Raw genomic sequence first — 16892 nt, 5'->3', positions numbered from 1 at the left:
CACAGAGAGAGAGAACAAGAAAGGGCAGAGGGAGATGGGGAGAGAGTGAGGGTGACACAGAAAGTGTGAATGTGAATGGTTTATTCATCAGGCCTTTGCCCTGTCGTGAAGGGGTAAGGTAAGCGAACAAATACCATTACAAAACTTTCAAGAACATAAGCACAGAAGGACAGAGAGAGAGAGTTAGAGAGATAGGGAGGGAGAGTGACTGAGGAGAAAACTTGTCCACATGATATGCATATGTACAATGTGATGGTTTAGTTCTGACAGAACTAGTTTATTCAACCCGAGTCTCTTGATGGCTACATGCTGACAGCGTGTTTCCAAGTTTCAAGATGACAAACTTAGCAGTTTTGTTTTCTCTGCATTGAAAGTGGTATTGAGTACTGCATGGAGAATACCTCCAACAACAGGTTGCATGAAAAGATCCCAGCTGAAGAATATTATCAAACATATGACAGTTTAAACAGCAGTATGATCAGCAACAACAACAAAAATCTGAAAACTGTTTGTGGTTATGACCTTCAGGTTTGCCTCGCAGCCTGATCAGACATTCTTGGTATTTTCTTAATTGTCGTAACAGTGAAGATCCCAAAAGAAGAGTTAATTCCATATTGGAAGTAAGGTTGTCCATGGTTAATCACAGAATGGTCATAGGTTGTCCATCCAGCAGACAGAATTGATGGGCCACAACAGCGTTGTGTATTGATAGGTCACAGCAGTTTTGATGTGTAATAATAGGTTACAATAGCATTGATGTGTAATAATAGGTCACAGCAGTGTTGATGTGTAAAGATAGGTCATAGCAGTGTTGATGTGTAATAATAGGTCACTGCAGTCACAGCAGTGTTGATGTGTAATGATAGGTCACAACAGTGTTGATGTGTAATGATAGGTCACAGCAGTGTTGATGTGTAATGATAGGTCACAGCAGTGTTGATGTGTAATGACAGGTCACAGCAGTGTTGATGTGTAATGATAGGTCACAGCAGTATTGATGTGTAATGACAGGTCACAGCAGTGTTGATGTGTAATGACAGGTCACAGCAGTGTTGATGTGTATTGAAAGGTCACAGCAGTGTTGATGTGTAATGATAGGTTGCAGCAGTGTTGATGTGTAATGATAGGTCACAGCAGTGTTGATGTCTGATGCCTGTGTGTGTGCATGTGTGTGTGCGCATGACTGAAGCCTGACTGAATGACACAGGAAACCAATAAATGAGGAGTGCCTCAAGGCAGTTGTCCATCAGCCGTACCCAGGTAGATAGCCTGTTCTCCAGACGACAGTGTTTTCTAAAGCCCTTAGAGCACGGCATGGTCTCTTATTGAGGATAGGCACTGTAGAAATATCCATGTCAGTCCAGTGAAGAAGCCAGAGAACAGCGCACTGAAGCCGGAAGGACTGGTGCTGTGTGTTTCAGGGCGCGTGTGGCTGCCTGGGCCCCCAGACCCTATCCTACGGCAGTCAGCATCACGGGGGTGGGGGGTGCTCCTCCCCATGCCACTCCCACTCCCACCCCCGTCACCCCCACCCCCAGCACCCCTCCCACTGCAGCCTGGCCTCTGGGCCTGGCTGCTGCTGCCGTCATGTGGGCAACCTCCACCACTACCACCACAGCCCTCCCGCCTCCTGCTCACCTCACCTCCATTCCCACGCCCCCCACGCGGGCAGGGCCAGTCCCTTGGCCTTGACCTCCTCAGGCTGCAGGAACGTGGTAGGGGTGGGGGTGGGCATGTCCACCCACCCCGTGCAGAACTACAACGTGTCTGTGGCAGGCAGCAGCCACCAGGAGCACAGCTACAACACTCACGCAGGGGGTGGCGGTGGCAACGGACGTGGGGGGGACTTTTACGGCTCCTCCTCACCGTCCCAGCAACAGCAAGGGATGGGCAGGTCCCCTCTGCAGCATCAACTACGTTCCAGCCCCATACAGCAGCAGCTTTCAGACAGGGCGCCGGCGGCGTCGTACTCTGAGGTGATGCAGGAGAGCATGGTGGTCCACGCAGACATGGACAGCCCCCACCACGGGGACCTGCGCTCCTTCCTGCCGGGCAGCAGCGGGAGCACCACCAGCATGGAGGTGGAGGAACCCGCCCTGCTGCACACAGCCATTGTGCGGGGCCAGGGCATGGTGTCCCTGACGGAGGGCCAGGCGCTGCCCCCAGCCCTGGACAGCGTGGACATGGGGGGCGAGGACAACACCCCCTCCACCAGCGTGGAGGAGCTCTCCTCCTCTGACTCCGGCTCCAGGGTGTCAGGGCTGCCGCTCAACGTCATGCGCCAGGTGTCGGAAGAGTGCAACGCCAACCAGCCCCTGCTGCCCACCTCACCCTCCTCCGCGACGGCGGCCAGGGGCATGTACAGCCTGGGCGAGGACACCGACGGCATGACCCCCTGGGGGGCTGAACCACCGAGGGGCACAGCGAGGGGGGGAGGAGGAGGAGGAGGAGAGGGCCAGAGGAACAATGCCAGGGCAGGGGGTGGTGGTGGTGGTCAGTTGTCATCGGCTGGGGGGGGTGTCTTTGGCCCCAGCAGGGAGGGTCAGTCCCCACTGAAGAAACTGGAGAACCTGGCACACCTGCCCAGCCGCTTCATGCCGGGCAACAAGTTCACCACCATGGTGGCCGAACAGCAGATCGAGGACATCCCCCCCAGCCACCGCGGCCTGAGGGTCAACATCAAGCGGGAGCGCGACTCGAGCCGCTCCTGTCAGTTCTCGGGGCTGACCAACAGCAGTGGCAGTGCCAGCAGCAGGTCGAAAGGACTGGCTGGGGCAGACACATACCCCCTGCGCATCAAGCCGCAGGCTGGGGGCTCCATGGTGGAGGAGGTGCGCAATCGTCAGCCCGGAATGCTGATGAAGACCACATCCGTGCCCATCGACATGAAGGTGGAAGAGTTCAAAAAAGGTGGGTGGGTGTTTGCGTTGTGTGTGTTGTGGAAGATACTTGGATTGTGGTTGTCTTTGTGGGGGGGCGGGGGGGGGGGGGATGTGTTTGTGTGCATGTAGAGAGAGTGAGGAACAGTTGCAAATATGTCAGTAAAACCATATGTGTGTGTGTGTGTGTGTGGAGAGAGAGAGAGAGGGAGAGAATCATTGCAAATATGTCAATAAGACCTATTACAGGGCTCATGTTTTGTACAGAAAGTTGATATTAACTTCAGAGCACACACAAAAGTCTTCACTCCTTAGCCACCAGTTCTGCCTCACTGGCCTTCAGCATCAGAATTGAGTGCTCAACCATTCCACTATCGTGACACTCAAAATAGAAATAATAATTATGGTCATGCCAAGAAACAGTTCCTTTATTTTGGGTTGCTGTTTTTTTTTTCTCTCTCTATTTGATGGTGATTAAAGTTTTTGGAAGTACAGAACCCTGCACTCTATAAATAAATAATAAGCCTTAGAGTTAGAAAGAGACTTTCTGAAAAATGAATATTGTAGTGAGACTGTGGTGTGGTTATCTTGACAGATTGTTCTGAGGGATGATGATAATTTTCTTTGGCTCTGTTGTTTCCTGTCAGTGGGTATTGTGGTCATGTCTGTGTGCATGTATCGGTCTGTCTTTTTTTTTCTGTTCTTGTATCAATCTTGTCTAGGAATCTAGTATTTGATTGAGTTTTCATATCTTGTGGAAAAGAGAAAGCATACTGACTTCTCAAGTTCTATTTTCCAGGCATAAAGTGTTGGTGGATTCCTATACATGAACATAACATTGCTGGATCCCTCTTTGTTTTCTTGCTGGACCCCACATGATATATTGATGCATGTTGATTTGATCATTGAATTATCGATCGACAGTATTCCTTCAGGTTGAATAAAAAGAGTGAACTTTGATTTCACAAAAGTGGTTATTCATCTTCAGTTGTGTTAGAGATTATTTTTTTGGAAATGTGAATGATACTCTCAAATAAAGTTTGTCATAAATGTCAAAGAAAATACCAGGGGCACCTTGGGAAAATGCCACTCAGAACTGCAAAGAACAGTTTGGAACACAAATTTAGTCAATGACACAAGACAGGAGATGGTAGCTGAAGTCGCATTCTGAATAATTTCTTGTTGGTCTGAAAGTTGATTACAAGCTACTTACTTAGATTTATTTTCCAGCATTAGACTTGGTTATTTTCGGCATTGTGTTTGGTTATTTTTCAGCATTCCGTCACATTAAAGTCTTTGTAACATATGCCAACGACAACAAGCATCACAGTCGACAAGTCCTCAGTCTCTGCAACTGTCTGGATCGCAATGGTTTTTCCTGTTGTGCTGATGTGACCTCTCGCCACGATTCTCCTGAACAGCAGCAGAGAACACGCGAGTGGTGTGGACGCAAATTTAAAGAGGTGGGTTGAAAAAGAAAGTCAGTGGTGTTTGTGTATGCATGTGTGCATATGTGTGGTTCATGTGTGTGATTACAAATGTGCATATATGTGATTCATGTATCTGATAATTTATAAATTTTCAGACATAATATGCATATACCGTCATGTACGACTTGGCAGATGCATGCTTGTCAGATGCACACTTACTTAGCAAGTGTGAGGCCTTTCTTTGCAAACCAAATCACAAGTGAAAAGTATATATCTAAATGTGGGGAGAAAGTCACCTGTAATGGTATTTATCAACTTTCATCTCACTTTCAGTATCACCAGGAAACACAGACGACACATTTACTGCTGAAGTAACACTGAAAAAGTTGAGTAGCCTGTGGAAATGTTTTGATCATAGAAGGCATCCCAGTGAATTTTCTTACTTGCTCAAGATAATATCTAACATGAAACAAAATGCATTCAAAGTGCACAGACACAGACATTCTGCAGGCCTGGCAAAATACATCTTTTGACTTAAATGATTTGGTCTGAAGGAAGTGGAATTTTTGTTGATTTTTTTTTTTCTCGGTGTAATTATTTTTAGTCTATGTATGCAACTGATCCCCACTTAACAAAAAAAAGAAAGAAAGAAAAAGAAGTTATGAATGTTCCCCTTTAAGTGCATTGGGTTATGCTGTTGATCAGGCATCTGCCAAGTAGTCGTGATATTGCTAGCATATATGGATTTGCCTGAATGCAGTGTTATACATAAATCTTTGAGAAACTAAAACTGAAGATGAGACGTTTTGGTGTCGCACGTTGCAGGCGGACTTTGTGCTGGTGTTCCTGTCCCCGCTGTACCTTCAGGAGATCCGAGCTGCGGATAACCACCACCACCACCACCACTGCCACCCAAAGCCCTCCAACAGCAACAACAATAACAACAACAGCAAGGCAGGGGAGAAGGGCTCGCTGCATGCGGCCTACATCTACCAGCTGATGCAGGAGGAGTACCTGAGCAGCAAGACGTGCTCCCGCTTCGTGCCACTCTACATGGATGAGTCGCTTTGCGGCCAGGGCCCCCCCTGGCTGACCGGGCACCTGTCCTACCAGTGGCCGCGCCAATACAAGGACCTGCTGTGGATGCTGACCAAGCCGGAGGACCGCATCCGGCAGAGGGCGCGACCCTCCCTGGACAAGGGTCACCACCATGGGGGTGGGGGTGTGCTCAGGGACAAGGTCAATGGGCGTCACGGGGACCCCATTCTTTCTTCTCCTCTCAATTAGTTTGGGGGATTTTTTTTTTTTAACTGTTGTTGAAAGGTTTGCTGATGAAATGACTGTGATGGTGATGAGAGCAGAATTGTGAATGGTGAGTTGTTGAAAGTAAGCATGCCTGTATATTAAAGATGGGGTGTGAGGGTGATAATGGCAGATTTACGAACATAGAGTTGTTGGGAAGTAAACATGCCTGTATAATCAAGCCAGTGTTTTGCCAGGTGTATCCGAATATGTGGTTTTATTGTCGGTTAGTCATTTGAGAAGAAATGACCGGCACCTCTGGTGCTATTGTCGAGACTGATGCTTCATCAGTGTGACCTGAACAGATTGGGATCAGGTCCTGATTTGAGTGTAGGCTGAGTGTGTCGATTACTTGTGGCGCACAGAGAGAGAGAGAGAAAGAAAGACAGTATGATTTGAAAGGCATTGACAAGATTATGACCAGAGAGTGAGAAATCACCATCTTGTTATCTGCTATGATGTAGACAGAGGTTATGTTGAATGGGAAAGAGTGTTTGGCCAGAAACAAAGAAAACAACAATGAACGTTTTTCATATTTTGGTTTGCTTCTTTCAAGAAAGAAAATGTTGTTTTTTTTGCTGGTTTTTTTTTCTCATTAAGGGTGGGGAGAGATGAGCACATCCAAATTTAGTTTGTTGACTGTTGTTGTTGGCCTTTTATCTGAAACAGTCTAGTCTGAATTTTTTTTTTTTCACTTTTTTGGTGCTTGCTTTTTCTGGCCCCTACCCCCCTCAGTACCCCTCTCTCACTCCACCCCCCACCCCCTTTTATTTTTATTAATTTTTTCACCTTCATCTCTTCCTGCCTGCCTTTACATTCACTTGGTTTTTGACTCACTTGTGTAAACAAAGTGAGTCTATGTTTTAACCCGGTGTTCGGTTGTCTGTGTGTGTGTGTGTGTGTGTCCGTGTGTCTGTGTGTCCATGGTAAACTTTAACATTGACATTTTCTCTGCAAATACTTTGTCAGTTGACACCAAATTAGGCATAAAAATATGAAAAATTCAGTTCTTTCCAGTCATCTTGTTTAAAACAATATTGCACCTTTGGGATGGGCACAAAAAAATAAAAAAATGAAGCCTAAGTATATATATGCAAACTGCATTTACTGTTATATTTATATTTTTTGTATTCTCTAAACTTGGCACTTTGATCTGATATTCTGACCCAACAACAAGAGCAGTCATTATTATCATTTTTGGTTCAAACAGGAACTTCTTTTGCTAAGCGTGGAATTTTTATTTATTTTGCATACGTTTTGGTGCAGATAGTAAAAAAGGGAAATTACTCTGTAATTAATGCAAGGGGACTTAATTTATCACAAGTGAGTCTTGAAGGCCTTGCCTCTCTTGTTCGTTGTTGTTTTTCTTTTTAAAGTATCCCCCCCCCCCACCCACGCCCCCATGCACGCCATTTTCATTGTTATGCTTGTTAGGTTGGTATACACTGATGAACAGAGTGGGGGGGGGGGGGGGGTAAATGAAGAAGTAAATGGCTCTCCCTTTTTTTTCTTTAAAAAAAAAAAAAAAAGAAGAAGTTTATTTTACATTCACAGCAAAACTTCCTGTTTTCTGATGGCCTGTATTCTAACTACATCTCCCTGTCACTGACAGTGGTGAGGTCAGACCAAACACATTGTCAGCTGTACTCTGTACTTTTGCCGTGAAATTTTGTGGAAGATGGTTTTTTTATTTTGGCAAAATTGCTTCCCAAAGGCATTTGATTATATTCCACTTTTATGGACAATATATGGTAGCAGTTAGGGTCAAAGGTGGCCAGACATTTCACGAGGCAAGAAGGGCATGTTGCAAAGATGAAAATGTGCGTTGACTTGGCTTCTTCACCCGAGTGTGAATGTGTGTGTATGTATGTGTATGTGTGTGTGTGTGAATGGTTATGTATGTGTGTGTGCATGCGTCCATGATGGGAACTGCTTGATCCTTTACTTTTAGCATTTTCTTTCATTAAAAAGAAAGTGATGGGAAGAGGGGTGTGGGGGGGTGGAAATCACAATTATTCTACTACGTTTCTTAGACCCTATCATGAGTGTGTTTGAGAGAAAGCATCCAAAACTTGTTCCACAATGCTGAGAGGGGGGTGTGAGATCTGGGTTCAGAAGTTAGTGGCCATGGTCAGGTGTAATGCTTCATTTTGAAGAACTGTGATCAGAGGGAAGAAACTGCTGGCATCTGCAGACCACGGCCTGCTGACTTTCTAAGCAATACGACCAGGACTGGCTTGCGAAAGTGAGGTTAGCGGCTGATATTGCCTGTGCAATCCAGACCTGGGCTGCTAAGATTGCACATGCAGCCCATGACCGGGCTTTAGCTTCGGCATGCATCTACCACTTACATGTCACAGTCATCATTCAGATTCAGGACTGCACTTGTAACGTTTTTCATTCTGGACTGCTGAAGACGTATTTTTTATTTCAGGCAAAATTATGATATACTAAAAAAAAAATTTTTAAATAATGATAAAGATATTTTTTTAAAAGGGGGAGGAGGGGTTTGGGGAGGGAATCAAAACAAAGCAGACAGTACAAAATGTATCAAAATATTATTCTTTGTTTTCCCTTGGAAATAATCCCCCCATCCTGTTTTCCCGTTGGTGATTACTTAGTTTTGAAGGATGTTGCATATGCAGCAGTAACACAAGAAACATCATGGTATATATAAGAAATTGAATTATTACAAAAACGTGAGCTGTATGTTCACCAAAGAGGTATTTGAAGAGTTTCCCTTTTCCCCAAGCTTCTGGTGGCCATCAAGATGTGGAGCTACATCAGAATGAGTGCCAAGGAGAGGGTGCTTGCTTGTTTGAAGGCGTTTATTTTGACACTTATATATATATTTTTTTAGTAGCTCCTGACAGGAAGAGAGTGAAAAATGGAACCTAATGTATTCACTCATTTGATTGCTCTCACTTTAAAATATGTGCACACACACACACACACACACACACACCGTAGAGGAAGGGGAGGAAAGTTAATCAAAGTTAATGCAAGTTGATTGATGATTGCATCTTGGTGAATGATTAGTTTTCTGTTTATCTGTTCAGCATTAAATATTTAAAGCTAATGTTTGTAATGTTGAAAGCTCACGCTTCTTGTTTTGTAAGTTGTCAGTGCATGTTTTGTAATTTATTGGAATGATTGATTTAAACAAGAAATTTTTCCTGATCTCGTTGAGTTTAGAGTCAGGTACTTCCAGATGATGACATCTATTCCACCAGTATTGTTCAAGGGAAAATGTTGATGTTGATATCAGGCCTTTGTTCTCTCCTTTCTTCCTTATTTGTTCATATTTATTTATTTTCTGTCTTCTTTGTAAACATTTGCTGTGTTTTCAGTATACAGAAGTTCAGTTCAGCTTTCACTGTTATTCACCTCCCAGTGCCCTGTTGTCTGAGATATTTAGCCTAGGATAATATTGTTCTTGATGAAACCGGTGTTGTTGGTTTGTAAGCTTACAGTTATGATTTATAAAAAGAAGAAAAAGTTTGGTGTCTTCTTCAGCTGTAACAAAGATCCTCTCTGTGGCATACATTTCCTTTGTGTTGTTTTTTCTGTGCCTTCAGATTTTTTTCTTATAATTAAAAAAAAAAAATAATTCTACCTGTCTGGATTTTATTGAAAGATGTTTTAATTCGTTTTACACTTTATTTCTTGTTTAACTATGTGTTGTTGATGTTATTTACTGTTGTGTCGTATTCCAGCCTTAATCTTAAACTGTTTGTCTCTGCCTTTATCACTGTGGCTGGCTAATCCAGGTGACTGGACTTTTTTTCCCATTTTCCCTTTTGTATCTGTTGGTTGTTAGGGTGTTACATGCCACATTTACAAACATATTTGTGATAAAACCTTTACTATTGCTGGTATATGAATTCACAATATCATTATTATTACGAAAAAGATGGTCCACTGACAGGTGTGAACATGCTTAGAACTTACGTCAAGATATCTAAAAGGTGATGAAATCATGACAAACCACATAAGCTTCCCATTCAAGTGTAGAAGTTACTTCGATTTGCAATGATGTCCTGATAAAATTGGGTGACACTGTCAGTGTGATCTTGTGGAAATGTAAATATATGTTCTCAAAAGCAATGTGGGATTAGAAAACAGACAATGAAAGGGGAGATGTTCCCAGTTTTTGCCGTAGAAAAAAAGAGGGGGGGGGGGGGATTTCTGCTAAGTGTGGTGAGAATTGTTACAAGAGACATTGACAGGAAATACCATAGAAGATCACTGATAAATGTGCATCCATGCACTGCAGAACATACCACATGTGTAAAACGAGAATGATAGCGTGAGAATGGGACATGCAGTAAGTCGTCCACATTTAAAACCAGAAATAGCTGATGAACATGGTATTCACACATACTCTTGCCCCCACACATAATATACGCTTAAACTCACCACCCCACACTTGTGTGTGTACTCACACACATACACATTCATATGTTTCAGAAGAAATTTTGTAATTTAATGTTTTGTATTAATTTAACTCATTCATCCCTGTGCCCGCCTGAGAGGCGTGCACCACTGATCGTTGTTCTCCGTCTGAACCCACCTGAAATACTTGCGTGCAAAGAAACTCGTTTATTTAAACCAGTTCGTCAGCTCATTATTATGCATGAAACTGCTAAATAAGGGAAGTAACTCCAACTTAACTTCTCTTACTGGGTCCCAGTTTTCGCATTAATATGGTAAAACGTTTACTGCACAGTTTAGAACTCAATGAAATTATGATGGACTCCTGCAGCAAATTCAACCCAGATAATGATGATGTGTCTTATGATTCTTTGGATAATTCATGGGAAAGTGAAGGAGATGAAATCAGCAACCAGTGTAGACAAAGATTGCCCACAACCTTCAACATCAACAGAAGCTGACGTTTTACTATTTCTGTTTGTGATTTAAAGTTAAGTATACTATTACATCCTTTGCCTTGAGACTTAAGCAATTTGTATCGAAATTACATTTCAGTCATAATGTGAAGTTTGGTAGCTATTGGTCGAGCGGCTGATATAAATTTGTGCCTGAAGTGAAGCACCCCTTCCCGTTGATGCAGCCAGGCCAAAACATGCCAGGCTGGGAAGGCTGCACAGGCAGAAAACCTTAAAGGGCTGAAAGGGTTAAACCACATAAGGTGCATGTCAGTTGTAGCTTTCTTGCATGTATTTATTTGATTTGATTTTTTAACAAGTTAAAATTGGTAATGTATTATTCAATAACATAATTTCTGGCAGAAGTTGACAAGCCGGTGAAAATTGTACAATTCTATTACCTCCCTTATGTCAAGCTTTCTTGAGTACGTGTTCCATCCTTTCGGAAGAAGTTACCAGTTTTGTTACTTTGACATCTCTTTGTGTCCTTCAGAAATTTATTCCCAGCAGTTGTATTATGAAAATTATACATTTTTGTGCCATTTTGGGTTAGTTTGAACATGGTGATCAGCAGGGTCAAAGTTCATCCCAAAGTTCTTTCAAGAAGCCTTTTTCTCTGGTCATGTTTATGTTGAAAAAACATGTTCTGACTAAAGTTTGTCAGACCCTACATCATGCTATCATACATGCAGAATTTGTCTGTATTTTAATATATTTTGTCAAAGCAGAATTTGTTCTTGCTATTCTTTGGGGAGTGGAGGTTATTTTTTTTTTCTCTGTGTGTTATCTGTGCTGAATCCCTGGAATTTTCTCCATGTAATTTATCTCAAGTCCACCAAACACGGTCATACCTGGGCTTGTTTGCCATAGCCCTCCAGTGTCAGCAGTGGCAATTCTTATTGCAGCTGTTCATCACTATCTTACATTCTGACCAGATAGTAGGCAAACAACTTTTATATCATGTAACCACATAAGCAACCTATTTGCTTGTTCTCCACTGGTTGAACTTGGTGTATATGTATGAATATGTGTGTGTCACTATGAAACAAGGGTGAACTACCACAGGTACTTTGGCCACTAAGCATCTGTGAGCATTGATATGATGTATTTTGGTCATGGAAAAGTACATCTGTGAGCATTGATGTAATGTATTTTGGTCATGGAAAAGTACATCTGTGGACATTGATCAAATGCATTTTGGTCATGAAAAAGTACATCTGTGAGCATAAATATGTATTCTGGTCATGGAAAAGTACATTTGTGAACATTGATATGATGTATTTTGCCTTTTGGTCATGGAAAAGTGCATTTGTGAGCATTGGTATGTATTTTGGTCATGAAAAAGTACATCTGTGAGCATAAATATGTATTTTGGTCATGGAAAAGTACATTGATCTGTGAGTGCAGGTATGTTGGAATGTTAAAAAAGTAAAGTAATGTGTTTATATTGGAAGAATATTAATGAGTATGTGCATATTTGTAAAGTGAAAAATGTAATGTTTATATAGCTGTTGCAGGGGTTTCCCAGCCTTGACTAAGTCCACTTTGTTTTTCTTTGAATCCAACTTCACATTTGCTCAAAAAGCGTTAGGAGGAAGAATCGTTGATGACTCGTGGTATTGCTGTACATGCATATTTTTGTCTCAAATGTAATGAACAAACCCCTCGCATTCCTTTTTTGTGCAAAGATTGCAGAGTTGGCAAAGTTAGAAACTGAAATGAATATTTAACTTCCGACAGTTTTTTCCTCTTTTTTTTTTTCTTTCCGCATTTTCTACATTTTCATATACTGCATAATCAGATTTTTTTTTTTTAATGTTGTATTTTAGATTGCTGTGTATATGACATACAGTAATCTGTCTTATGATGTCTGATATATATTGTTAAACGTATTACTGTCCTTGTGTTCTGTTATGTGATTTGTATGATGGGTGATATACAATGTTTGTGATTGTTCTGCCTTCAGTTTGTTGTTATGTGGTATTGTGATTGCATTTTCTTTTCTTTTTTTTCTTTTTTTACTTTTTCTTTTCTTTTTTTATGCTACAAAATGAAAACTCTTACATTCAACAGATGTGTTGTTATGTTGTCAGTTTTCAGATATTTGGAATACATGCAGTTGTTCAAGGTGAAGTTATGTATAGCTAGTATAAATGACAGGCTAGGACAGATACGCACACGTGTGTTTGATTTTGTCTGTTTCTGTTGTTGGTTTCTTTGCTTGTCATTGTGTTTAAAACTGTAACGGATACCACTTAGAGCTGTTGAAATTTGTGCGTCACAAACTTTCAGTAATGACCCACCAACCACGATCTTTTTGATCTTCACTCTCTAATTGAGCCATATATTCAAGAAGCTACAAATAAAGACAATACGTCTGCAGAAAAAGGGGAAAAAAATCCAAGCTGAGATATACAACAGGTTATGACCTGATCACACAATTTACACATGAATATCAGTTCTGTTTATCTGTCTGTAATAAAATGGCAGGTGGGGGGTGGGGTTGGGGTGGAGAAAATTCACCTCCATCTCCCTACCATCCCTCCACCTCCCCCACAGCACCCCCATCTCCCTCCATGGGTAAGATAGTGTGAAGTTTAACAGCCCATTTGCTCATGCCCTTAAGGTCAGATTGTTCAGGGCTTGGATCTTGGGGCCCAGTGGGATGCACCTTTCAGTTTGGACTGCTTTTCTTGTGTCACTTCTGTACTGGAAATGTTCCCTCCCTCACCCCCTCCTCCCAATCCCTGTTTCTTTGGTTTTTTTCCTTTTCAATCATTTAGTTTGTTCCTTTTTCCTTTCCTTATCTGCTGTCTCCCCCTGTGTGGTGTACTAGAACCATACAACTTTTTTTTTCTTTCCAGAAAGTTTTTTTGCCTTTTTTTAAACGTTTATGGATTGCTTATTGCTGGGCTGCTGTTCGATTCACAGGGGATTTGTGGACACTGGCATTAGTTCTGACTGTAGATCCTGATGTGTTCTTAGCCAGCATGACTATTTGTTTTCATGCAGTCGTGTTGTTTGGGTTTGTTTTTTCTTTTTGCATCAAAAAAAAAGAAAGAAAAAAAAAGATCCTGTGATTGGTTCATCTTCAGTACCTGATTTCCTTAGTTATTATTGTTCAAGTGGTTTGGTTACCAATGTTCAGCAGAATGGCTTGTACCAGCAGCAGTACGCAAATTCTTTTCTTATTATTGTTCAGGTAGTTTGGTTACCAATGTCACAGTTGTATGTTTTATGTTGAGTAACTTTGTGGCTTGGTCTTGTTTAAAAAAAAGAAAAGAAAAAAATCATAAAAATTTTATACACATTTTCAGCCCTTGATATGACACAGGCAGTCAGTTTGGCTATAGGCAACACTTCCGGAAATATAAGAATTAAGAATAGAAAAATAAATGAATAAAACTTGTTTCACTTTTGTTGTGGGGCTTTATAGTTGAGTCTACTGACAACAGCTATATGAATATATGATCCACTTAAATATGAGCAATCACTTGTAAGTCTGGAAATTGTAAAGATGCAAATTGTATACCTAATTGTGAAAAACATAATTGTCTTCAGAGAAAGAACAGCACAAAAAAATGTTCCATTGTAGGGCAGTACAGCAATGAAATGATGGTAATATGTATAATACAGTTATGTAAAAAAAAAAAAAAATTTTAATGGCAGTAACAAGCCACATTGTTGTGCTTTGTTGTTGTTTGTTGCACTGAAAGTTTACTTAGAAAGTAAAAGTTAAAAAAAAAAAATTTTCCTGGCCTTCTTGGTACTTTGTCCTGTACATTTCCAGTCAGCTAGGACGTGTCCAAAACTGAGTTTTCATATATATATATATCCCCCCCCAAAAAAAGACTTCTTCAGTTTTGCAGGAAGAATACAGTTATGTAATGCCCAACTTTTCCTGCTATCTTCTTTTCCAGTTCCAATTTCAAGATGCATGGAGCAAAAATCTTATGGTTGAACTGAAGTTTAAATTTATCATCACTTGTAATTTTGCAGAGTTGCTCTTTGTCTTTCTGAAGATTCTATGTTTGGTTTGTATGATTTGAACACACACAAAAATATTATGTTTGTGCTGGATCAGTCAACTTGTATCATTTAGTAATTTTCATAAAAGTTCTATTTTTGAAATGTATCATTGCATTTATTTATCTGACCTGTAGTCAGAGGAAGTCTTTTTCCAGAGTGAAGATTGTTTGATTCTCTTTCATCAGTTAGTTGGTTCAAAGACAAGTCAGACTTGAGTCCCCCTCGAAAATGAAGTATGACTGCCAACTTGGCAGGCGTAAAAACTCATACACGCAAGAGGTCATGCAAACGAGTGAATGTGGGAGTCTCAGCCCACGAATGAAGAAGACGACTTGAGAGTAGTAATTTTCCTTTTGTCAACATTTTTACAGGAAAATCTTAAGTTGCTTTGTTCAGCTCATTGTCGGTTTGGATTGTGCATCCAATTAAGTGGGTTGTGAGTTGTTTTTTGTTGGTGGTTTTTTTTGGTTTTTTTAATAAATTTTTCAAGTGTCTTACACATGTGCTCAAGAAAATCTGACTTGACAATCTCTGTTTTTGTGTGATTTTTTTCCCCAGTTTTTTGTTTGTTTGTTTGTTTGTTTTCTATGGTAGCGTTTATTTTTGACATGATCATACACACTGGTATTGTGTTGTTCCATATTGTAACCACAGTCAGTGTGTTGTTTGTGCCTTCATGTTACCAGCCTAAACCTGTGTCATTGTTCATGGTGCCTATATTGTGGTGTGTAAGGATACCAACAGGGAAATTTTTAAAGGATCACCAAATAACAAATTCTGTCAGAATACCAGGCAAGAATTGTGCATTTGTTTGATGTCTGCCTTGCCCTGCTATAGTTGGCACAAAGGAAATGAGGTGTTTTTTTTAATTATTCAGGCCAGAATTTGTGGACAGGACTGACTGGGGAAAAAGGTGGTTGTTCATGTTGTGAACAGAATGGAAAGTGGCTGTAACAACAGGCATGCCTTCTTTCTATCCAGATATTTTGATAACACATTTTACAGAGTAATCTTCACTCACACTGGTCTCTGCCTGATGTTCTGATGGACATATTTATATTATTTGTATTTGTACAAATTGTGTGCACATGTACACAGAGAGACATGCATACATATTCTCTCTGTGCCTCCTTCTCCCTCACACATACCTAGGTATTCTCTCAGTCTGTCTCTGTATATGCAGTACACCATATAACACATTTACACACACACACACACACACACACACACACACACACACAGATCCCTGCATTATTTTGGTGGAGACTTGAAGTCATGCCTGCTACTCTATTGCCATGCAGCAGGACTTAACCCCAGTGAAGTCTAGAGAGATTCCATCACTGATAACAGTCCCTTTGTTTCTTACACATCCTTTTACAGCTACCGTGTTAATTTTGGTGACAAAGACTTGCTGATGATACATAAAAAGTGTGAAGAAAAGGGCCTTTATATGCATGACATGTATAGGAAGCAAGGCAAAAAAAAAACAAAAAAACAACAACCCATCTTTAAATTTTTTTATTTTTTTTTTAATACAGTTTTGTGATGCTGAAATGCTGAGGTTTAGGGTTTTTTTTGTTTTTGTTTTTTGTGGGGGGTTTTTTTTTGTGGGTTTTTTGGGTTGTTTTTTTCTTTTTTAATAATTCTGTGGCTTAAAAAGGTATCATGGGACAATGGAGGTTTGCACTTGTTGAAACCAGCAGGTGAATCTGATATGGATGAACAATCAGCTGATGAACAACTTAAATGACAGCCCTTCATTTACTTCCTCTTCAGTTCAGGGGATTGATGTGTGTACTCTGTTCCAGAGTGGGCTGTGGTCACAGCTTAAGTTGATTGAATGAAGAGTGTGCAGCACTGCAAAAGACGTTTAACCTGTTTCTGTATCAGATATGTGTATACTCCTCAAGGGCATGGCATAGCGCAACATGAACAACATGCGATCCAGTGACAGACCTGTTTGTGCATGAGTTTTGTATTAATTTTTTCAGGTCAGGGCATGGCTTAGCGCAACACTGAAAAGGACACCTTGTCTTCTCTTTTGTCCATAAGTCTGGTTGAAGTTTTTCCATGATGGTGTTTATTTTGTTGTGGTTTTTATTCCATGGCCTTGGTGAGATGCATGTCAAAAGGTGGTTTTTCTTGGAATTGTTGATAACTGTCTTCGCCTTAGTGATGTCCATGTTGTATTTTTGTCCTGGTGAGCTGAATATTATTTAGACTTGTAAATAATAATGATTAAAAACAATTGTTGTTGTATGAAATGTGTGGTGATTTCAAAGAAATACAGATGAAGTGAATCTTGTAAATCATTCTACATCTTACATTTTCGTGTGTGGTCACTTCTTTCCATTCAAGCAGAA

The 16892-nt window shown here is 41.0% G+C and overlaps 1 protein-coding gene across 1 annotated transcript in view; it reads left to right on the top strand.

The window, feature by feature from the left end:
- The window catches only part of LOC143301108 (uncharacterized), a 31048-nt gene extending 14219 nt beyond the window's left edge, over positions 1 to 16829 (top strand). The window contains exons 5-7 of the mRNA XM_076615158.1: positions 1422 to 2910; positions 4155 to 4342; positions 5135 to 16829. Of these exons, the coding sequence (XP_076471273.1) occupies positions 1422 to 2910; positions 4155 to 4342; positions 5135 to 5596 (2139 nt within the window). The 3' untranslated portion in view covers positions 5597 to 16829. The remainder of the gene's footprint in view (positions 1 to 1421; positions 2911 to 4154; positions 4343 to 5134) is intronic.
- Positions 16830 to 16892: the final 63 nt, after the last annotated feature.

The sequence above is a fragment of the Babylonia areolata genome, chromosome 27 (genome assembly GCF_041734735.1).
Source record: "Babylonia areolata isolate BAREFJ2019XMU chromosome 27, ASM4173473v1, whole genome shotgun sequence".
NCBI lineage: Eukaryota > Metazoa > Mollusca > Gastropoda > Neogastropoda > Buccinidae > Babylonia > Babylonia areolata.
This window is presented reverse-complemented; position numbering and strand designations above follow the sequence as displayed.